The sequence below is a fragment of the Patagioenas fasciata genome, chromosome Z, assembly GCF_037038585.1.
Source record: "Patagioenas fasciata isolate bPatFas1 chromosome Z, bPatFas1.hap1, whole genome shotgun sequence".
Classification (NCBI taxonomy): domain Eukaryota; kingdom Metazoa; phylum Chordata; class Aves; order Columbiformes; family Columbidae; genus Patagioenas; species Patagioenas fasciata.
This window is the reverse complement of record NC_092560.1, coordinates 20468648-20493097: the sequence shown is the minus strand read 5'-3', so window position 1 is coordinate 20493097 and position 24450 is coordinate 20468648. Positions and strand designations below refer to the sequence as shown.

Genomic DNA, 24450 nt, shown 5'->3' with positions numbered 1-24450 from the left:
CTTACCAAAATCCAAAGCTGCTTTCAGACGTCTTTTGTACAGGCAATGGCCCCAGGGAAATGGAAAGCAAAGTAACTGTGGTCAACACTGTGATGGACATTGGCCAGCAGACGTGTGCTAAGATCAGGGTTCTCTGGCAAATATCTTGAATTAAGTTGTGAAAGACAAAACAAGTATGTTCTCGCCCTTTATTTTCCTATATCCTTGTAATAATGAGGAACATTAAAACATGCCCTTCTCTCACTAAAAATGCTTTTGTTAATCAAGCTGATAGAGACCTACATGGAAACATCTGCATTGACATTTGTCTGTGACTAGTTATGGCATCCTCTCCCCATCAGTCACTGACTTGCTGTTTTGATCACTTTTGGACCAGTTTGTTCCAACTCATCCCTCTATCAGAGACAGGAACATGTGGCTTACTTGCTCAGCACTGGTTTCTCATCGTTAACTGGAATGACCTTTACTGAAATGGTTCTGAGGACTTTATGTTTCCCATCTGATAGCTGGATTTCAAAGCTGTCAGTGAGGTTTTCCGAATTGTCATGAATGTACATCAGCTTCATTCCTATGCAGGAGATGGGGGAAAGAAAAATAAAAGAGAGGTAGAAGGAGAGAGAAATGGAAAGAAGAAATAAATCTGACTCCTGCAAAATCTCTCACATCATTTCACTCTGCATCCATCACCTTTCTTCCATCTCCCCCCACCCTGCATACACCCACACCACAGCAAGCTTGTTTCAGCTACCAGAAGATGAGATTGGCAAGCTACTGTTATTCAGTGATGTTGTTACAACATGCTATTGACTCAAAGACACCAGCCTGATCTTACTAAGGAGTGACTCTCTTCTCAAAACGGCCTATGTTGGTCTGAAAAAGGGACATTTCTTCTCCTCTCCTCATTCCAATTCATTTTAACAGGGACCATAGAAAGGCCAAGGCTACCAAGCAACACTTTTCTGAACCTTAAATAATACTCAGGGAGCTTTAAACAAGCCTTGGGGAGGAGAGCTGGCATTGCGGCTATGACCATGGACAATCAGAAGATCTGGGCTGGAGATGGCTCGGTAACCATTGTGGACAGGAAAACAGAAAAGCCAAGCAATTGGAAGAGAGTCAAAAACAGGACTTAGGAAAGCTGAGGAATTTGTAGTGGGGACATGATATTTCTGAAGGTTCACATTAAGCAGGCAGTGAAGAGAAAAATCTTTCCTTGGGTTTTGAGGGTTGAGCTGCAACCTGAGTGTCAGGATTGCATTGATGTCCCTCTTTATATTGATAGATTGCCTGTTTCACTAAATGGTCACAGTTTGGAAGAATCCACCCTATTCTGGCAGTATTATTATAACTACACTCTTTTATTACATATACTTGAAAGAGCATTACTCCTTCACAGCAGGTTAATTGATCTTTCTAAGCTATAGTGCCCCAGTTCATACCTTTAAGTATTTGGTATGACGAAGGTATACATTGCAGCCTTCCAATATAAAAAGGAGGCTTATAGGAAGGACAGAGAGTTTTTACCAATGCCTGTAGTGACAGGACAAGGGTCAAGGGTTTTGAACTGAAAAAACGTATGTTGAGATTGGACATAAAGGAAAAATTGTTTTACAATAAGGGTGGTGACACACTGCAACAGGCTGTCCAGAGAAGCTCTGGATGCCCCATACCTGGAGGTGTTCAAGGTCAAGCTGGACAAGGATTTGAGCAACCTGGTCTAGTAGAAAGTGCCCCTGTCCATGGCAGAGGGGTTGGAACTAGATCATCCTTAAAGGTCCCTTCTAACCCAAATGATTCAATGGTTTTATGATTCTGTAATCACTTAGAGCAGTATTTAATTCCATGATCAGTTAAAGTGTTTTTAAATAAGTCTCTGTGTCTCTATTCTCGGTGCTGTCAAACATTTTAAAACCAGTTTGCGGATATGTTACAACATTCCCTTTATTTTTTCAGAACAGTTGGCCTTACTAGTCATATTACTACCCTTTCTGACATTTTGGCCTCTCAGGGTGATTTTATTGACAGTTCCTAAAATCAATATATAATATTAGCATTAAATAGGCTAACTAATATTCCTAAACATTTGGTCTGGGAAATACACATAAGGCAAGTGAATAAATAAGTAGTGACGGTTTCTTACTGTGCCACCGAGCATCATGAAATGAATGAAAGACCTGTGTCAGAAGAAAGCTGCACCTACCATTCTTCAGTAGCTCCATGGAAAATTCATGGACAAGCAACCCGTGGCTGTGCTGGTTATGGTTAATTAACTGTTTATAGTGTAGAATATCATTGCCATCAACTCCTTTAATAATGAACCCATGCCGGGGTCCCCGCACAACTCCAAATACTAAATGGTCTTGAGGCACATCTAGATCAACCGCGTTGATAACAGAGAGATCCAGCTCTCTCATCTCCCCTTCCTGCACCTGAACATGAAAGAAAAAAATGTCAATTTTACATAAAAATTATAGAATTTTAACACTGTTACCTAAATAGAGTATTTTTGTGTATGAGTGTATTCTTCTCTTTCCTCCACCCTTTCTCCAGTAGCTTTTGAACCAGCTACCAATTTCAACCAGTTTAAGAGACATAGAATAGTGAACAGTTACAGTGATGAAAAGACAAGGTGAGATAAGGAGCTTGTATCTGTCCCAATTAACAAAAAAGTTGTTAGGTGAGTAAACTTCATATTAAGTGCTAGGGAATGCAGAGAGGAGAAAGACTTTGAACACATAAATATATATAAAAACATGGATGCATGTGAATTTATACATATAAATGCACTTTTAACTTTATAGTAACATAAGCTTACACTACCCTAGCATGGTGATCACAGTATTATTATTTATATTAAAAGCAGTGTTCAAAGAGGAAAGAGGCTGTGCCAGGAACACCAAAAAGCACTACAGAAAATTTATTAGAGGCTTTTGAGAAACCAGAAGAAGTATAAAGATCCTTCAGTTTTTTATACGACTTATTTGTTTAAAAATTTGAGCCTGTTTTTTACTTAGCTGCAAGTTACCGAAAAGAGCTGTGCACTGCTCCAGCCCCACGGAAGCTCTGTCTTACAGTTTTACATTACATATATCTGGGCTATTTCATGAACTATGCTAAATCACACAAAGTAAGGGAAAAATGTAAAGTAACAAGTGTCAAAAACATGTTCTTATTTATATTTCTATTTTCTGGTATTAAATAGTACTATGACAGACATTTTGCTTCTTTCCTTACGGTAATATTCCTTGCTGTGAATTCTGGGACTTCATCATTGGTTGGGTTGATTAGCACGAAAAATGGAGTCTCTGCTGAGTGATGCAGCCCGTCGGTGACATAAAGCACAAAGTGGTCTGCTGTTGGCTCCATTCGCATGTGCCTGGCTTGTACATAGTTTATGTTCAGGGCTTTCAGGTGCTTCAGCTGAAATGAAGCTAGAGATTTTAAAGATATCATGAGTTAGCACAATCTTTTCCTGCCTTCTTATATATCATTAAGAAAAAAGAACATCTGAAGATATGTCTTTCTTCAAAGGACAAATAACTTCGATTTTATAAGTTCTGAGTCATTTTGTGGCTGGAAGAGTTATACTGCTCATGCTCTTCCCCTGAAACAGAAATGCATTCTTCTGCTTCTTGTGAGACTGTGCAACTTCAAATTTCTCAGTTCAATCTGCAGAACTGAGCCCAAATAAAAAGACCCAAATAACAAATAGGAAAAGTTCTGAGGTCTAAGTAGTTACACAGATTGTTATTTGACCAACAGACTGGGAAAACAGGGACCAAAAGGCTCAGCAATGCTGGGTGTCCAGCTGGAGACACTAGGAAAAGCTGGTAGGATTAAAGAGCGTGCCACAATCTGTTCTGCTGAGGAGGAAACTGCCTTGCAATATTTAAGGTGAACAAGGGGAAAGACCCAAGTCAACCACCATCTCTACCACTTTCGTAATTTTGCTGTGGAAACTGACGTGGGACCCAGGCTTTTCAAATTCTCAGCTGCAACATTTTATTAACAGAAATATAAGTGAAGGGAAGCGTGAGAGCCTTGCCTGGGAGAGAGAAGGAAAAGGCAGAGAGAGCAGGTTAATGGCTCATTATGCCACTTCTAATAGATTGCAGCTGAAATTCATAAAACAAGTATTGGTTTGTTTACTTCAAGTGCCAATTCTTCTCATTTGCGGGGCTTTGGTCTCCCTTTGAACTCCTCCTACACAGTCCCACTGCTCTTCGTTTGCCAGCACCTGCCTTCCTCAATAAGTCCATATTGACACACACACCTGCAACTACTTCATCAGAGCCCACCATACAGCCCTCTGTATCTCATCTGCTTGATTACCATACATCATTTAGACTTACCTATACTTATACCAATATTGCTCTTCTCAAACCCAGGAGAAGGCAGTATGTTTTCAAGGTAACCAAACTGGGGAGGAGAAACCAAGACAAACTCTAAGTCCTCTGCAGGGGTGTCAGGGTCAGTGGCAAACAAATGGTTGGTGGTAAGGGCTGCTGAGGAGCCTTCCTCCACCACAAACCTTGCACCTGCACACAAATGATATGATAAGCATTATTGGTTCTTTAGCTCATTTTACTATTGTTTCTCTTAACAAGAATGGAAATCATAACTAAGGGGGAAAATACAACAAATACCGAGCTACTGATGGGTTTTGGTTTAGTTTTTTTTTGTATGCTTACACCATCAACTCCGCTGTTGCCATCGTGTAAGTTGAGAGGAAGGGGATCGTGAAATAATTTTACTGGTAAGTTATTAGGTATGGTTTATGTGCTGCTCAAAATTGGTTGTTACCTCTGTTTGTCAGAGCATTAATTACATGAGAGCTGTTACGATTTGCTCATAATGAACAATTTTTCATGCATCACTGCTTAATTTCCCTGCTGGGACAATGCTTCATTTCCAGAACATTAGTTGAGTGAGAGCCTGCAAATTACAAAGCTACTCATACATATGCTTAAATATTCTCTGAGATACATGACATATATGTGATGCTTACAAACAAATGACATTGAAAATCATACAGAAAGCATACCTTTAATATGTATACTACAGACTACATCCAAAGCCCAGGAAGTCAATGGAAATTTCACACAATTAATGGGCTGATGTTGTATAAAATATACATTACCAACACTAGTGTACTAGCTTCACAGCTCTTAATTTGATCTGCTACCTAGATTTGTCTTTATTCACTGGCAGAATTAAATATAGGTAATAAAATATTATCTCCCTTCATATGAGGGCCAGAGTCTAAATTTCTGTAGTATACATGCAAAGGTTGTACGTTTATGGTTTTGTATTGTGTAAATCTGACAATTGTCTGGACCTAAGTTCAGGGCAAGATATCAATCACTTTTACTCAGACATAGCTTCCATATGCAGGAATGGGCATGTATAGATGGAGGAGAGCATAACTAAGCACTCTCACCTCTAACCACAAGTTTTAAACATGCAGCTGAAGTGCCACAAGCAGTTACTCATACTTGCACATGCCCCTGAATTTGGAGGTCACACTGTACTAGCAAAAGAAAAAAAATACTGATGAAAATTCTGATCCAAAACTTTTGTTTGTTGATCTCAGCTGATTCTTCCCGATGCTTAAAAAAAAAAAAAATAAAAATCAGACAAAACTCCCCCAAATCTTCAGCCATTACAGTACTGCATAGCGCACATTATAATGCTATAGTGAGAGGAAGCTTTCACCAGTTGCAATTGATGGAGGCTGGTTGTCCACTGGAAGTACAGTGATATTAAGGTCATATACTGCAAATGGGTCGTGAATCAGAACTGGAGAAGGAAGAGGTCCATCATGACAGCAGCCTTTCACATCCAGGCCAGCCTCACCATCAGAGACAACAAAGGTTAAGATCTCAATGGAAGGAGTCAAGCCGATCTCCCCACCTATAAAAAAAATGTTTCAGTTCAGAAAAAATGTTTTACCAAAACTTAATGAAGAAGTTTATATCCTGCAAGGACAGTCGACAGTCTGCAGTATTCATGGTCAGAAGAAGAAGGCTGACCAATACAACAGCAGAAGGACTAGAATTCTTAATTCTGGCTGTTGGGGGTGCTGTTTGTTTAGTGATTCAATTTGTTGTTTGTAATTAATTTTAACCAGCTTCTCTTCTAGAGTAAAAGGGTGTAGAAAAGTGTGTAACTAAGCTAGCATTACTGACAGTTATAATATTTTTATCATAATGTTATAACATTGTGACTGATACTATTGTAATTGTAATAAAATTGCCAATAGTCCTCATGGTTCTGTTCTTTGTGCACTAAAGCTTGAGCAAAATGTAACTTGCACAGAAATTGAGGAGTTTTTCTGCATTCCTTCTCAAAAATGTAGGAAAAGATCTTTCTTTTATATACATATATATACATATACACACCCTTTCTATGACAAGTGGTAACATCCATGCTCCTCCAGAAGAAAACATCTTTGCATACCAAGAAATGCATGTATTCCTATATGCCTCTTATTCCTGCAAGATGGACTGTAACAAGGGCTGTGCTTTGTAACTATACTGTGTATTACGCCTATATGCAATCACATTCTAAATAGCGGCTAATACAGCACAGGACTAGGAACTGCCACCCTTTGCAAGAATCATCTATGGCTGAGTGTATTCCCCTTCTCAGCACTTACGGCAGCCTGTGTCTTGCATTGCTGCAAGATATTACTAATAAGCTGCCTGCAAAGCAACAGCAGTGGCTTCCACCCTCCTGTGCAATATCTACTAGCAACGCATTTAGCATGTAGAAATTTGGGAATGAAAAACAGGGGCACCGCACCCTTGAGTGTCAGCTTCTTCACTTCATTGTCTCTGAAAAACTCTACCATTGAAATAATGTTCCTGCTAGCTTTAGGATGCTGTGCTTTATTTTTTTATGGGTGGTCACAATCAAGCACTTCTCAAATAGCAGATGTTCATTTTAGACAGTGCCAAGCCTGAAAATATCACATATATTTTACACGCTAACAGAAAATTACAGACTAATTACACAGAAAACCAGAGGCTTGATGTTATCAGAGATGTAGAAAAGAGAAGTCCTTCAATGCTAGCGAAAGGACCAAATTAAGTAGGAAATGGGGTTAACTGGCCCTTGATTTCTGCAATTAAAAAAAAAAATCTTAAAGATAAACCCACAAAATAACATCTTTTAAACACTGTGGTTCTCTTGAAGAAAATCTGAGTATCAAAATCTGAATATCATTTACCTTTTCATACAGAAAGACTATAAACTATCCAAAAATGGATATCCATCTAGATAGAAGAGGCAAGCAAGTACCTCAGGTTGTTAGCAGTTTTCTATTAAAACTCAGCATCCTCATTTACAGTGTTACATTGTCTTACCTAAACATGACTATGGAAAAAGGTCAAACTTTTTTTTTAGAGTCATGAAATAAACAAAAAAAACCCCTTTAATCTGTACCAAATTTAACAGTAATTTTGCAAAACAAACAAACAAAACTAATATATTTTATCAGCAACAGTGACAGAGATGCTTCAGGATTATGATGCTTTCATGTACTTGTTCTATAATTTTTAGTTCAAACAGGGATTTGGAGAACACATTAAAGTATTTGGTAGTTGTATTAGTTTTTTTCCCTAGTCACAACACATGTAGTTCCTCAGCAGTTCCCGCAGAGCTTATACAAAGTTTATATGGATTCAAGTTACGATTTTCTGTCAAAACTCTCTGACCACCTTCCAGTCTAATTCTGTCCTTAACTGACGTACCAATGTGCTTGTACGTGACTAAACCAGAGACAACATCCGCTTGGGAGAAACGATCCACAGCAATGCCAGCTTTCCTCACTACCCCATGGTAGGGCTGGCGAGACAGTATAAACGTCAGTTTCATGTCATCGCTGTCTGCATCTGTGGCATAAATGTGGTCTGTGGAGAGGACCACTTCTTCACCCTCCAGGCAGTGGAGCACAGGAACAAGGCCTGTTCGCATAACAGGTGGCTCATCATTCACAGGCAATACCTAATCAGAAGAACAATATAAGATATTTTATTCTTCATTTCAGTGGAAGCCTGTTGCCTTAACACATTGCTTTCCACCCCAAAACAATAGTGTGGTGTCAGTGACAAACATTGAGCTCTCCCTGTGAACAAAATGAAACCAGCTGAATTAAGGTAAAATTCAAAGACAAAAGTAAACCAAACTAGATAATTACAGCTAGAGAAAGCAAGCTCACTCCCCGTATTTAAGTAGAGAGAGAATAGTTCCAGATAGAATAACCCAAGCCAGAGCAAGGACAAATGCCTTTAAGCTAGTACAAGCGAAATCTCCTCTCAAATTTGCTGCATAAACCTGAAAGCTATGGTTGAAATCGAAGCCTAACAAGTCCGTTATCTCCCAGTTTCCAAGGGAATGGGAAGACTTTGAGAAGTCAAGTGTTGCAGTCTTCTACACAGGCAATTGCTCTCAGAAATACGCAACTCTCTGACCTTGACCTGCAGTATGAACTCTACAAAGTGGATGCCGTCTGTGGCTGCAAAGAGGACAATGTCAGTGAGGGTTTCAGAACCATCATGCCGATACCTGTGGAAAGGAAAAAAAAAGAGCTACACAAATTTCACACAGACAGAGAAGCTGCACTATCTGGTCATGTCAGAAAACATGGATTCCTCACAATACAAAAATCTATTCCCTGTGCAAGGGTGTCCATCTAAGACTACTGCTTCTGGATCAGAGTTTCTTCAGAGGGCTTGTGGGGTCTCCTACAAGAAAATGCCCAAGATAAACTAAACATCATCTGGGAAAAAGGTTTCCCTGAAGCTTTGTCATCTATGTTCTGGCTGCTTGTGAGGTATCTACCAAATGTGTATGTCCTCACTGTGGTAGGTGCCCTCTTTGACTAGCAGATGGAAAGAGAATCAAGAAGCTCTAATTTTCCATGTAGGAAGTCAAGCCTTGTTCTTGCCATAAATATAGCAGCAAAATTTTCTTTTCTAGGTTAATCAGTCTTAATACAAGTTTTAATGTAAACTAAACAAGTTTAATGAACTCAGTTTCCCTAAATGGAAAAAACTGGCAACCCATTGCCTTCTTCACAGGAACTGCATGGCTGAATACAGAATTTGCCTCCTCATCTGCATGGGGCAATGCTTCATAGAGAAACCTAGCCACATCAGACATGGTCGCGAGCTGCTGCTTCCTGGACACACCACAGCTCATTTTCCACAGTGGCCGGTGCTGTCCCAAGGCTGAGCCAGGAACCTTGGCCTGGAGCAGCTCTGCCAGATCTGTGCGATGGTGAGTATGGCTAACTGTAGCCACTGTGCCTTAAATCACTTCACTGCAGGGCTTTTACTCATCCAGCTGAGAGACTCCACCACCGCAAGATGAGAAGACAGCCACTCTTCTAACCTGACTGCCAGGGTACGCAGGTCCCCACAGGAAAGCCTGTCACCTTCCTTCATGGGAAAGCCATCCAGCTCCACTACTCCATGCTGGGGCTGTTTCTGCAGGAGTAGGAAGAGATGCTCCTGTTTTGTGTCCACATCAGAGATGAGAATGTGTCCTTCTGTGACAGGGCTTAAGCCACCTTCTTCCACTCTCAAGTGGCTTGTAAAAACCTGCATGAAGGAGAAATGCTGAACTCTCTTTCTACTACACTTCCAAACATACAGCAAACATGGCAATTTCAGTTTGCTCTGTTATGAGGACGTGTGACACCAAAATGCCAAAGGCTGTCCTTTTTTCTGCTGTGTTAGGAATACCAAAGGAATTCTCTAATAGTATTATAGGTCAGCCCAGTCCCAACCCCATTGATGGAGGCCTTCATAGGCAATAGGCAATAGACAACACAAAGAAGAGGCATGCAGTTTTGCTACCTAGGATGTAACAGGTGTATTTTTGTACATCCGCTCAGACACTGAAGGTAGCCCTCCATTTATTTAGCACAAAACGTCACCTTGCACAGTCACCAGACTTTGCCTTCCCCGTTAGTCCCCATGAAGGCTATGTGAAAGACACTGAAACCCCGATCCCATGGAAGATTTATTTTTTACTTCAGTCAGATCAGGCCGTCTCTCTGCATTTCTGTTTCTATCCAATGATATTTCCAAGTACTTCCCTCTTGCCATCACCACCACTCTACCTCTGGGGCTTGATTGTCCACAGGAAGAATTGTAATATTGAAGCAGATCCCATACAAAGTGCCACCATGTTGATTGCTGATGGAAAAAATAAACTGGACTTGCTGAGGTTCAGGACCAATATCCTGCAGCGGTGGCATGTAGGCAATTTTCATATAGTTCACAGCGTGCTACAAAACAAGAACAGGGTGCATGTAAGAAGACATAATGAGAGTAGCCATAATTCAGGACATTAGGGACCTTCCTCTTCCTCTGATTACATGTTACCTGAACTGTCAAAATTAATTTCAAAACCTTTGCACATGTACTTTAGCTACTGGTGATACCCTGATTCAGTGCATCTTTAGCTACAAATCAGGTGAGTACAGGTTTAAACACTCAGACCTGTAGTAAAAAAATACAGGTATGGTTTAAAAGTGATGACAGAGGTAATGGCCTTATCTTCTTGATTGAACACTTAAGAATGCTGGGTCCCAGGACCTTTTCTGACTGTGACTTTAAAATAAACAGTTCATCAAAGTATAGCTTTTAATGTAACATCTCCCTTAGCAGCTGAATTTGCCCTCACCAGTATGAACAACCTGCACACCCTGCCTCCCCAGGTGAGGCTGGGCCAGCGAAAGAGACTAAAATGATCTTGCACCCACACACCCATATTAGGCATGTGATTAAGGATTTGTAGGCTCAGAGCTCTGACTATGGTACTACAATGATCACCAATATGCAGTCTTAACCATACAGCAGGATATAAAACAGGGCACTTTACTAATATTTTTAAGACATCTGTCAAACTACAGAAGCATGAAAACTAACAAACAAAATCCTGAAAGAGGCCTGTTCCAGTCTGTACCAAATCTATTAGTGAAGACACTGAAGAGGAGTAGAAAACTATTAAAGTCTCATTTCCACATTTTGTGTATTTTTTCCTTCCTCTTAACATCATGCTGGAGCAAAATTGAGCTTACCCTAAGCAACTGCAGCCCCTGCTGGTTTCAGAAGGAGAGTTCTGTTTACATACTGTAGAGCTGAGGCATGATGGAAATGTTTTAAAGGCTGGAATGGAATGAGCAAAGTTTTAAGCTTCTTAAGCAGACATTGTGATAGTACTGCTCCTGTTTTCACCTCTTGTTTTCCTATCAGAAAGAAGCTGTATGCCTGTAACTTCTAAAAACTGTTTAGAAATCAGGTAGCATGACAAACCTGAGTAAATGACTGCAGTGCAAGAGCAGCAGGATCCTTGACCAGCTTGGGGATGGTGTCCACCATAAACAGCTTCCCAGCATCTGAGTGGCTGTACAAAAATACCAATGTCACATCCTGGTTAGCAATACTGAAGGACAGGAAAAACAACAGTCACATAGCTCAGTCTCTTATTTCAAATTAACTTCGGACTCCCAAAATGTATTGAAAGGAAAAACATTTCTCTTTCTTCTATCCTTGTTATTCATTTAAACATTATCACAGAAAACTGACCACAATAAATATTTTTCAGGATGGTAATGAAAAAAATCACTGCATACCTTATAGACAAGGTCTGGGTTTGCTACAAGCGTGTCTCTGCACACCCCAGATACCATTTACTCCACCTGCAAGTCTTGTAAATTGCATTGTTATTACTTACACACCTGCATTTGTCTTTAGGTAGAAAAAGACTATTTTCTGATTTTCATGCATCTTATAAACTTCTGAAATGAACCAGTTTCCAGCAAGCCAGAATTCCAACAGCAGTAACCAGCAAAGTAGATAACCATATGATTATTTGACTGAATAGGGGAATAGCCTAAACATTCTTCTCCCACATCTGCATATGATCCTCTGTTGCTTGAGGTCAGAAATTGAAGTGTTGATTTCCAGCTTAAACTGTACAACGGCTGGATTTTAAACTTTTCTATTTAGCAAATTGTTGCTGATGCTGTCGTGAATGGTGAAACAGCATCAGTGACATGTAAACTGCTACTACACCCATTCATCCCATAGCCGTATTGCCCCATAACCTGTTCTACCTGCATTCTGCTCCACAGGTTCCTTCTCCAGGACAAGGAGTCCTTCACAGTGCCATGGTAATAATACATAGCTTAGAAAAAGATGTAGCACCTTATCCTCTTAGTCTGGGGCAGACCCTGGTGAGCCCCACTCTATCAGTTAAGAGAGGGGCTGTGACTTGTGCCGAAGGCTGTACAGGATCCCACAGGCCAGTGTAAAATGCAAGTCCAACAAAAGGAAAGAAAATATTTCAGGTGCTTTTCTCTTTCTTATTTGTTTCTAAATTGTCTTTATTACTCTGTGTATTATTCTGTTGCTTCCAGCTCTAGCTCATCTGTAATCATCAACAGGAGAGCTGCACTCTTTAAGCAAACAGATGAACCTGACACACAAGCAGGCTACTGCCACTGAGGCTGCTCCTCTTACATGGGTCATTGCCCTGTCCCACATGGAAGGCATGGCAGGTCATACCTACCTGTGTGTGCAAGAGAAAAATGGGGAAGTGGTTATGGTGTATGTAAGTTCCCTGTCTTGCTCTTCCACATCTATGAAGTGGAGATGTTTCTTAGTTAGGTGAGCAATCTCAGTCTCCTTAACAACCAGGTGACGGGTCACTCCTGGGGCTTCTCTGGGTAGCTGGTCATCCACAGAGGTAATGTGCACCATCATCACCTGAAATCAGGAAGACCGTAAAATCAGCAGCCATTCCTCAGTGTCCAAGCAGCTGTTTACAAACACGCACACACCAAAGTAAGCGGATCACTGGAATATGAGTAATAGGATGTGACTGTCACGCCATATCATGAACGTATGCGTAGTGGAGATATACAATAGTTAAATGCAAAGCCTATGAATTTTAGCAGTTTCCCTTCAAATTAAAAGCAAAGTTAAGCTCAGTATGTTGGAATCCTGGGTGAAATAAACAGTCTCTTCTCAAGTGATTTTAGGAGGGCTGTTTGGTTTGTTTGTACCATCTCCAAATCTAATTTGTTTTCAACATTTCCTTTTATACTGTAGGAAAAACTCTGTAATGGACTTGTTTCTCTGCAGCTGGGCAGAGAAAATTACCCCATGAAAAGCAAGAAAAAGAGCTAGCTCTGAAGAACATTATTTGTGATGATGACTGTGGTGAGGGCAAACAGAAAAAATCTACCCAAGTTTGATTTGAAAGTCTGTCAGGTGTAAAATCATCAGCCATTTGAAGGCGAAATGCAGAACTCTGCCAAAGATGCTCTAGTTTCATACCTGCGGCTCTGAGAGATTGGGAGGGTCATGGCTGTCACACAGCACAAACTCAAGGGAATCTTCAAATACTTCTCCTCCCAAATGACGATAATAAATTATTCCATTAAACAGATCCCTCTGAAGAAAACTGCTGACAGAATACCCTGTTGAATTGAATAATATATCTTCTTTTGAACTGTGCATTATTTTAATAATTCCTAAAAATAATCCATTACCTGTGCAAGTAACTGGTGAAGCACAATGACCTCTTTCTCACCCTAACTAGAGCAAGCCCTTTGAAATGCTAACTCATTGTCTTCCATGGTTCCTGAAGATCATCAACTTATTTTCTGTCATTTGAAGATCATTCAAGAAAGACAACACATCAAATGGATCTATAGCCCTGTTCAGAGGACAAAAGAATTTGCAGTGCGATCAGCCTGTGCAGTCTAGCACAGGGATTTCTGAGTTCAGTTAAATGGAAGCAGAGTTCTTCCTCTTTTAGCATCATTAGTGTTATCTAATAACTTTGAACTTTTCAGGGATCCTTGCAGATAAAATAACTCCTGACTAGTCCAGCCTCTCTGGAGGCGAAATGTACATTAGGAAAATAGACTCATAATGGAAGAATTATGGAACAAATTTTGTTCACAGATATAATTATCCTGGTGCAGAGACCAACGTTAATTAATGATGGGGATTTACACTATAACGAAAGAAGTCCAAATTTGCCATGATTTGTCCTGAGCCAGAATAACTTGCCTAATTGTAACATTTAACGTAGATTAAAAAGGAAGCAACAAAGAAAGTAGGTTGTTGTGGATGTGTTTCATTACCTATCAGGTTTGGTCCTGGTTTCTTCATGATTTCTCCAGCCTGTGGTGGCTTGGTAATATTGAATAGTATGTAATCATCACTGGAATCCATGTCAGAAGCATGAAGCATGGAGCCCTGAATCAGGATCATCTGTCCCTCTCGGACTTCAATGACCACATTGCTGATAAGAAATGGAGGGCTGTCATCTTTAGGGAGGATATTGATTGGAAACTTATGGCGAATACTGTGGAGTCCATCAAAAATCCTAAATACCACAACGTCCTTGGTAGAATCACTGTCATCGTGATGGTAGTGAACAACTCCAGCCTGAATGTCAGAAACAGTGAATATGAATCCTTTCCCTCCTGTCAAAACAGTGGCAGAAAATGCATCAAAAACATGCAATTCAGCCCAGAGAATCCTTCCACCAATATGGATGTCATTGATGGAGAGAGAAGGAAAATGCATTTCTAACTAGAAAAATCAAATATAACTTCATCTACTGAAAACAAGTTTGTAGAAGTTTAAATAGTTAATAAAAATGCAGGATCTGCAGTTGTGGTAGCAGAGAAAATCCTCCAAATGTCCATTCCACTGAATATAATTTGAAACATCAAGGATTTTTAACTGTGACTGTTTCCACTTTAATTTCAACCTCTACTTTCTTATCAGAACATTTTAAATGTATTTTAAGCACCAAAGGGAACACAGCTCAGCATTTCATTGCACGTAATAAACAACATCTGTGGGTCTTTTACCAAACCCAACAAAAAAAAGTGTTCAAAACATTGGGTTGATTTACTGTTACCTGCAGTTAATGGGAATCCCTTCACTGGGAATGGATGAGGAGACAACTGAGAGCTTATGAGTTGGGTTTAAAGGGAGGGCAGAGACCGGTAACGTTGTAGTAGAGGTCTCCTGCAGGCCACCCAGCCAGGAAGACCAAATGGATGAGGCCCTCTACAGATAGATCAGAGCAGCCTCACATTCACAAGCCCTGGTCCTCATGTGAGCCTTCAACAACCCTGATATCCTTCGGAGGGACAACACAACTGGACATAAGCAATCTAGGAGGTTCCTAGAATGCACTGATGATAACCTCTTTCTCCAAGTGACAGAGGAGCCCATGAGGAGAGGTGCTATGCTGGACCTTGCTCTCACCAACAAGGAGGGGCTGGTGCGAAATCTGAACCTCAAGGGCAGCCTTGGCTGCAGTGACCATGAGTTCAAGATCCTTAGGGCAGTGAGCAGGGCCCTCAGCAAGCTCACTACCCTGGACTTCAGGAGAGCAGACTTTGGCCTCTTCAGGAATGTGCTTGGTAGATCATCCAGACACTGAACTCCTTGGCAGGATGTGAAAAATACTTCTGAATAGTTTCTGTTTCCACCAAATTCTGAACACCACCTTCCACTTTTCTGTAAATACTTGTTTTATGTCTCTAGGATATGCATTTTACATGAATACTTTTAACTGTCAAAAAATCCATCATTGATAGTGGTAGCCCCTTTCAACCCTGACAACTGCAGAGTGACTTTTTTTACATAAACATTTTCCCAAAGAGTGCAGAACTGTGCTGACTCATGAATTGTAAAACAAAAATATTAATATTAACAATATGGAATGCTAACAAATTAGAAGTCTAATTTAATTGCCACTTTCTGAAATAAACCTTAAAGCTGACGGTAAATACAAAGCATATCCAAATGTTGTATGGTTTTGCCAACAAATCAAAATCACTCAGCATTCCTTAGCATCTTTGAGCAAAAATGTAAGAAGTAAAAGTATAATGGTTGTATTTTGCCTAAGTCATGCCTGCTCAATGAAAGCACAGCTGATTTATTTAAAATTTCAGCTTTGGGGTGTAAACATACATTAAGGAAGCAACATCTTAAATACTGAGTTTATCAGTAGTCCTGTTGCAATCCCCACACCAAGCACGTTTGTCGCAGGGGAGGCTGTTCAGCAGGCGGGCTGGCTGGCGGTCCTGTCCCGTGCTGCACAGCCTTGCCGCTTCCCTCAGGCAGGTATCACTCTTTGCTCCTGAGGGGAAACCCCCAGAAGATGCATTTTCACATCCCAGGCTTTCTTGTTTCCTTGGAACAGCACAGAGCAGTATTCGGCTATGCTGGCATTTCCCTTCTGTTCGCAGTGGTGTTACAGCCCTGTCTCCCAGGGAGTTACCTGCCCGTCCCCATTTAGCCTGGGTGGGAGAAGGCAGCATCAGACCGGCTGCAGGGTGTTACTGATTGCATTAACTCCCTCGGGCTGAATTCGTCTCCAGGGAGGAAACTAAGACCCCATTTCATTTTCAAATGAAAGTGGTGTGTAGGCAAAATGCCAGACTTACAAGTATATCCTACGTAAGGATGTGGACAGCGTAAGTACACTATTTGCAAAAGTGTCTAAGCTATGCAACTGACTTTTTTTTATAAACTTATGAATTTTTTTTATTTCTTACTGTGCTTCCAGAGACTCCCTTCCACACCTTCATTCCCTCGTAAATCTGTCTCTTACACTGGCAGCCCTCAGCAGGGAGTGACATACGACAGAATCTATCAACATCTTGTTGACTACCACATTGTCATAGCCAGTTGTCACTCGAGAACATGTTGCCAGGCCCTCAACTTGCAATGATTTACCTCTCACTGTGAGCTGCCCATGATGTAAGCCATCAACTGTGACCAAGCGAACATTTTGGATGTTATTGTTGTCTACAATTTGGAAGTGTTGCCATGTGATGGGTCGGGATTGCCCTTCCAGGAGGTTGAGGCCTGCAAAGAGCAGAGTGTTATTTCACCAAAGCATCTACAACAGTCAACGCTGTCAGCATCCAATCTTTCTAAAGGCTTTTGCAGTCAGGTAAAAAATCATGTTAAATTCAATCTATGTACCTGCCTGTGACAGATATTTCAAGGCCAGCTTAAAAACCTGATAACAGCTCTTTTTCTGGTATAGTTGTCTTAGTCAACTGCCTCTAAGGACTTTTTTTCAGAAAAATAACATATTCTGGTTTGACTTTAAACAACAAGCCTTGGTCTTTCCCACACACAACCCGAATACTCCTATTCCATCATATATTTGTCTTTACTGTTTCGTAAATATCTTTTATGTCCAGTTCATTCTTGAAGAAAATGCTAGATATGGAAATCCTGACTTTCCTGTAGCATCCTTTTTTCTTGATTTCTCATTACAGTTAAGACTTAATTTTTTTCAAGTTTTTTGTAAATTGTTCCCCCCAAATTGGATAAAAAATATCCTTAAACCTCCATGATCCTTAACCTCCATGTGTAAATATGAATTTTAGAGCTTTATCAAATGTCTGTGTCAAAGCATTATAAATTCTGTACCAAAATAAACTGAGGAAAAGAAATCTCACCTGTATTCCATGAAACCCGAGGAGCATTTGTTTCTGTCGTTCTGATAGAAAGATGCACAGTGATTGGTAAACTCCTTTCAAAGTAGAAGTCATGAACCTCAAACTCTACCTGTTGTTAAAACAGACAAACTATTTTTTGAAAAAACAGACCCTGAAAACCAGCTGTTCCTCAAAACACATTAGTGTGTTCTTTCCCAAGAGATCTTAAAGACATTTGATAACACATTAAAAGATAAAACTTGATTTAGCTTCTAAAAAGGGTCTTTGAGGTTCTGCACTAAACTAAGTATCTGCCTTCTGTGGTCTTCACAATGAATGCTGGGAAAGTTAGTTTGCAATATGTGTGGAAATTAATGAGAGAGGTAAGCATTTTCACTGTTGTTTGGGGTGCAATTAACTCAGCAATTAATACAGGGCTTTTTTATTGCAATAAGAACAAGTGGAAGAGTCATTTCTCACTCTTCTAATATTTTTGGGGCCGTAAAAAAAAGAAATAGAAGTACAGACTGGCACCAAAAAAAAAAAAATATATATATATATATACATTTATATAAAAGAAAATGTCAAACTCTTGAATCTGCAGTCAAACAATACTGAAAGCAGAACAGAGAAGAGGCACTTAAGGAGTAGGCAGTTTGGTGGAATGACTGATCCTCATAGCAAGGAAACCGAAAGAAAAGAGGTTCCTGTGGCAGCCAAGGTTAGAAAAAGGCAAACCAGATCAGCATTAGGTGCCAAAGTTACTGTTTCTCTGCTTTTCAGACCACCATTTCACCGACCCTGCTCTGATTTTCTGTTTCTTCAGTTTCATTACTTTAGTACCAAACATTTAGTCTTGTTTGGGTTATTGCTTAACTCCTGCTGAATTCCTGCAGCCTTGGTCTCATAGATCTGCACTGTTTATTTACTCACTTACTCCAGAGCCTGCAGATACCTCCCTGCTCTCATTGTTTGCATCATGCTCTCTATGTTAGTAACACACTTTTACTCTTCCCAGCAGGAACTGTTTGGAGTCCCTTTTTGTTATCCCTGTACCACCACTGCCACAGCAGGTAGGCTGTCAGATCAAATGGCAATCCTGACATTTAGCCCATTCGTCTTTCCTGGCTTTAAATATGTCACCTCTCCACAGGTCAAAAGGATCAATATGGTCACATAGGGATAAAAGCTGTGTGGAAAAGGCACTATTGATCCTTCCAAAGGCTGGGTAGATCTACTAGTACTGTCATTTCCCTAATCCTCTCATAAATGATAAGTAAATAAATAAGAACAAACAATCCTGCTTAGATATTCTCAGTCAGAAGGGATAACAATTTTTCAGTGAAAATAAATTCTTAAGTACTAAGCAACAAATATTTGATGTGTGTTAGACAATTAAGCTGATGAGTCTAGAAGAAAGTGCTGAAAGCTTTTACTTCTGTTCCTGCATTGCATATAGTTTAACTTTTTTTTTTTTCTGAAAAATAGCCATTACATATGAATGCGTTTATAGCTTACTGAACCCTAAGGAGAAGCAAAACAGCAAATGTGCATACATTACATGTTTACCTCATAATTCCTTCTCTCTGTGTGGCTGTTATTTGGAGGCTGATAAGCAATGAGCATGTCACTGAGATCTTTCCATGTGAAGGAGCCAATAGGTTTTGTGTGGTCGGACAGATGGGTGATGAAGCCCTGTGGAGGTGGCTTGGTAATGTTGAATACAAGCAAAGACTTCGGAGTTTCATTGTCTTCAGCATCAATGGTTGTGGTTGTAATGGGAGTTAAAATAAATTGATTCACTTCCAGGATGAATTTTGCCATTGTGGCAGCTTTGGGTATTTGATTGGGAATAGCACCTTTAATCTGAACAGGGAGCCATGCATACTCAGTCTGCAACAGGAGAAAAATGAGACAACCGAAAGGACAAAGTGAAGCAAACAAAATAAATTTGATTTCCACTACCTTCACACAGGTAATTGGGGTACATGTTCAAGGAATAATTATTTTGAAAAGAAAAATTTAAACATTTAAATGAGAAATGCCTAAAGTAAATACTTTGCCCTCATGAAAGGGTCTTCCAGGTTCACTAGTCTTATTTGTGTCCTTAATTTTGGGATGAAACAACTTGCTTAATGTGATGTGAGTTTAATGAATAACTTTACCTGACAGAAACATGCATGAGCCATTAATTGTTATTGACTGAATACGTTCACACAGCTCTTCTCTTATTAATTACTATGTATGTTGAAGTTGGTGCAGATCATGCTCTGTAAAAAAGGTGGACTTACGCCAGAATTAATTTTGCTCACAAGCTAAGATACTTACGGCTGCCAGTAAACAACCAGAGGTGTTTCTCTGTAGCTGAAATGGTCTAAGAGCCGTGAAGATAATGCATATCGTTTGCCCAGCTGGCAATCTTGTAAGAACCGAACAAACTGTAAGGCTCACTATCTCTCTTCAAATATGAAAAGGAACAACATTTTTTTTTTTTTTTTTAAACCAGGAAGACATTGGACATTATAAGGTTGCACAAAAGTCTACCTTGTGCAGAGTTTTGCTTCTGCTGTCTGTGAGATCCAGCCTCACAGGAATATAATCAGTGTCAGGCGAAGGAGGGTCAAGGTGCCGATATCGAATTCCCATCCTCAAAAACTCTTCGCAGCTCATCTTTGTGTCATGAACACCTCCCAGTCCTAGCATGCAGCTCCCATTTCTGCACTGCTGGTCCAGGCTGTGCTCTGTAACCCAACAGAAGCAACAGTAGAACAGTTACCAAAGCAGAAACCAACCTGGAAATCCTGTTCATATGGCTAAGCTAACCCTGATAAAAAGCCAGTATTATGAGAATTGGTACTCCTTTCCTTTTCCTCCAGGATTTGGTTTTCAATCGACATCTTCCAGCTCCAACCTCCCTCAGGCTCTTGGGTCTCTTCTTGCCTTCAACAACTCCCTGTACTATTTCTACTAAGTCTTGGCACTCCCAAAAGCATCACATTGGTCCACAAGTCTGGTAGCCAAGACCAGATGCCATCAGGGGATTACCAGATCTGTGATCTTCATTGTGCCTCACATAAACTTCATATCCCTTTCAGTTTCCGTGATAGCTTAAGCTGTTCATTAAACTTCACATGACCCACTCTCACCCTGCACATTTGAAGCAACCTACTGCTGCAGACCTAAACTGCTGGGTGTCTTTGAACTTGCTAATACAACAACTAAAGCACATCATACTAGGGCCAGGTAAGAAGCGCTGTGGCTGATCTCCGTGAAGATGCTCTTGCTGCACTTCCCCAGTGATGAGCTGGCCATGAGCAGGCAGGTGGGTTTCCAAAGAAACTATGGAAATGGTGCAATCCAGATTTATCTTCCTGTCATAGTCAAAAGTGAGGATATTCTTGTCAATCACCCTGGACAGACCATAGTACTCAGGGACCTCCAGGGCATGGGAGCGCATTTTGATGATGTTACAGTCTGGTTCAAGTAACTGCACATGGAGGGTGAATGTTTCTACAAACGTTTCGGTTTCTGTAAACCTGCAGGTGATAGAAGGAAATTATTATGTTTCATCTCATCTCCTGTCACTCTGTGAATTTGGCATTGGCCTCACCTTCTAAACTGAATTACTTGAAGCCCTTTGTCTCACATACCCTCAAATCCCAGATCGACAGAGACCATGAGGTGCCAGACCCTGCTTCCCATCTCCTCATACTTGCAAAAATGGTGTCTGTGTGAAGAGATTACTCACTGTCCCTATGCAAAGGTCTGTGTCCTGATCACCAGGACAGCACAGAACACCCAGTGCTCTGAATGTACCATTGTCACTTTCAATAATAAAAAGAAAACATCACTGGTTTTCTGTAATCAAGGAATTGATAATATTTACTAATGATAACAGACATGTTTGAGCATATCTGAAATACATTGTAAGAAATGTTTCTGTAACCAGATGGTCACTTGTTGACTGATGATGCTGCTACTGGATCTTAGTAGTTATGATGTGCACCGTAGCAGAATATGTTTTTACTGTGAAAAACTGTATAATTGCTCTTCCTGAGGGCAGCTGTGCTGCTGGTAACAATGAAGTGTGATGTCCTGCTGCTACTTACCTGTACAGCCTAAGCATGACCACATCTTCATCTAAAATTGGACAGCCATTGTGAGTATATTTGACTTCATTGGGAAGGAAGTGACAGTCAAAAACCTACGAAGAAGAAAGAATAGACTAGTACAACACTGTCAAGGATGTTAACTTCACAGCTTCTGTTCCACTTCTCTCTGACTGTCAGGAATGCATCAGACTAAGAAAATTTTTAAGCTGTAGTTTATTTATACGGATAGGTATTCAACCACTCTGTGGTCTCCCAGTGAGAGTCAGAGCAACCAGTCTAATTCGGGTCTTCTGGCACTCTATAATTAGAAAGGCAATGGGCGTATAAATACGACTGTTTCAGGCTGCCAAGTCCTTTCTCCAGTGCAACAAATAGCTTGAGGGCACACTTCTCTACCACTACAACCAGTGGATTTATGGATGCAATTGTATTCAGTGGGACAACTACAGAGGGTCTGAAAAGCTAGCAGGTCCTGCAGTATCATGTTAGATTTATTAGCTTTTAAAGTTGCTTGTGGTGGTAGCCTGATTATATAGTAAATCCTGCTTTATTGCCACTACCATTAGACTACAAAAGTATGATCCAGTGAAACTTCTTTGTTGGGAACCTTGCTAGCTTAGTTTTGTTACATGTTTTTGGAGCACTGGCTTTTTATCAGTACCCTTTTACCAGGTCAGATGTTATCTCTGTGTCATACCAACACCCAGCACCAATTTCAATGTAATCCCACAGCATAAAAGCAAGCAGAATTTCTCTATTTTGTCTACCAGCTAATTCAAAAGAAACTAAGTCTTATAAAATACCCGATACAGGTCAAATTTACAAAGCTGGTTTGCCACAGTTTAACCATCTAAGCCAGACACTTTTTTCCAGGCTGGTTGTTGACTTGCAAAAGTAAGGCAATGAGGAAAAAGTCCTGACTCAAATGGAAAAAAAAATTCCCTGGAGAGTTCTGACGGACATATTCTTTAGAGAAAGGATTTGTATTCTGGGGCATACCATTTCCATGTCCTCACATATACCAGTCTGCAAGCCTGGCAAATTACCGCTCCCATGTAGCTATACTTCTTTATAGAGTTTAACAGCTGAAAGCCCCTAGCATTGATAAGGCCATGTTTATGTTATCCTTGTGATAACAGGGAAACTCTACACAGACCATGTGTAGATCGAGGACACTCTTGTTTCATACCTGCAGAGAGACAAGGCATAGTCTTGTCAGCAAGAAGACAAAAGCTAATCATCACATTTGCTGGGTGAAACTGTGAAACTATATGAGGTTTTGATTCAGTTTTTATCACTAGTATTCACATATTATTCTATGGACTTCTATGGACTTCAGTAAAATCTGTTCAGCATTCACTCATAGACCTAGTGAGGCCGAAACTAAAAAGGATTAATATACATTTACTGGTGCCTGACAAACCACATTTTTATTCAGAAAAGTAATTTCTTATTTCCAGTCATTTCTTAAAATACATGAAAAAAATCACGATAATGAAGAGACTCTGGAAGGTGATGAAATGGAAGGGGGATTTTAGTGAGGTTCTGAAATGCTGACTGAAGTGCAATGTATAGAGAAAATCTTTTGATGATCTGACTTTCAGTGCAAAAATAAAGTAATACTTCACTTTCTATATTAGATGATAACGCGTAGTTAACTACAGTGCATTATAATCACTGTGTGGATTTAAACTAAATGGTATAGAACTAGTGAACTTTGTTTCTTTCTAGCCATTACACGGAATTTAAACTTGCAACTTTATATAATGGGAAAAAAAAAAAAAAAACAGTTTATCAGCTTTCATTATTACCGGCAGTGTCCACTTTCACTGAAGTTATTCTCAGATGCTCAAGTTATGTGGCAATTTTTCTGTATTCCTAGTGATTTTAAAATGTATTGCCTGCTTTAACTTTCATCAAGAAATATGTTACATAAAGTATTTTTTTTTCTTTCAAGTAATGACTTATGATTATCAGATTTAAAAAAAAAAAAAAGTACATTATATACAAAATCCACTCAAACTGTAGCTTCCAGTAGTTTAATTGTACGCTGAAGATATTCTTCACTGATGTAAAACAGTGTAGAGCCCTCAAAGTCAGCAGGGCATTTGGTGACATGCAGGTCTGGTGTGCACCTGACAATGAGATACTGCTCAGATAATGCATCCCTGTTCATATCAGAGGGGAGTGCCTACAGCAGAGGAGATGTTTTATCTCATCAAAGTATTAATTTCTTTCTTTCTAAGACATCATTAGTCCCACTTCTTAATTGATAACAAGGGAACAGAAAATGAAGGACCTTTCCACAGAGATCTGTTACCACTGACTGACAGTCATTTTATGTGTATAAGACACAATCTGCTTTGCAAAAAGAAACATCTGGTTTATGTTTCTTAATATGTTTTCCTTTTATATGAACAGGCAACTCTAATTGTCTATAAATTCACTGGGTAAGACAAAGGAGATCTAAATCTTTTCCTAATTACTGTCAAGCTTTGTTTTTTTCCACTTCAACTGCTTTTCAATTACAATTTATAATTAAATTGTCATACATTCCTAGGACATTACTCACTTTAATGGCAGTAAAACAGATCAGACCAGAAACATCTTCTCACTGTAGAATTTCCTGGTAGAAGGGGCAGGAGTGGCACCAGGGCGGGTGGGGGCAGACTCTGGCACCTTTTTTCAGGAATGGTGGAAGTTCAGGCAGCACTTTTCAGTGTCTGGCTCAGAATTTTGTCATTTGAAATAGAAGTCTTAAACTTAAAAATGTGTCCTTTTCTTTCCCACCAGGGAAATATGGGTTGATCAAGATAACCACTCTGCCTGTCT

At 40.0% G+C, this 24450-nt stretch overlaps 1 protein-coding gene across 2 annotated transcripts in view; it reads right to left on the bottom strand.

Moving 5' to 3' along the window:
• FREM1 (FRAS1 related extracellular matrix 1) overlaps positions 1-24450 on the bottom strand; it is a 77460-nt gene that overhangs the window by 38592 nt on the left and 14418 nt on the right. For both annotated transcript variants that reach the window (XM_071802480.1, XM_065860582.2), the window contains exons 3-21: positions 21616-21710; positions 20741-21042; positions 20051-20247; positions 19076-19399; positions 17528-17636; positions 16791-16922; positions 14171-14515; positions 13356-13498; positions 12586-12782; positions 11328-11418; positions 10130-10297; positions 9397-9605; positions 8475-8568; positions 7755-8007; positions 5716-5913; positions 4353-4538; positions 3235-3431; positions 2201-2429; positions 424-568 (exon numbers count right to left, since the gene is read on the bottom strand). In XM_071802480.1, the coding sequence (XP_071658581.1) occupies positions 424-568; positions 2201-2429; positions 3235-3431; positions 4353-4538; positions 5716-5913; positions 7755-8007; positions 8475-8568; positions 9397-9605; positions 10130-10297; positions 11328-11418; positions 12586-12782; positions 13356-13498; positions 14171-14515; positions 16791-16922; positions 17528-17636; positions 19076-19399; positions 20051-20247; positions 20741-21042; positions 21616-21710 (3614 nt within the window). The remainder of the gene's footprint in view (positions 1-423; positions 569-2200; positions 2430-3234; positions 3432-4352; positions 4539-5715; positions 5914-7754; positions 8008-8474; positions 8569-9396; positions 9606-10129; positions 10298-11327; positions 11419-12585; positions 12783-13355; positions 13499-14170; positions 14516-16790; positions 16923-17527; positions 17637-19075; positions 19400-20050; positions 20248-20740; positions 21043-21615; positions 21711-24450) is intronic.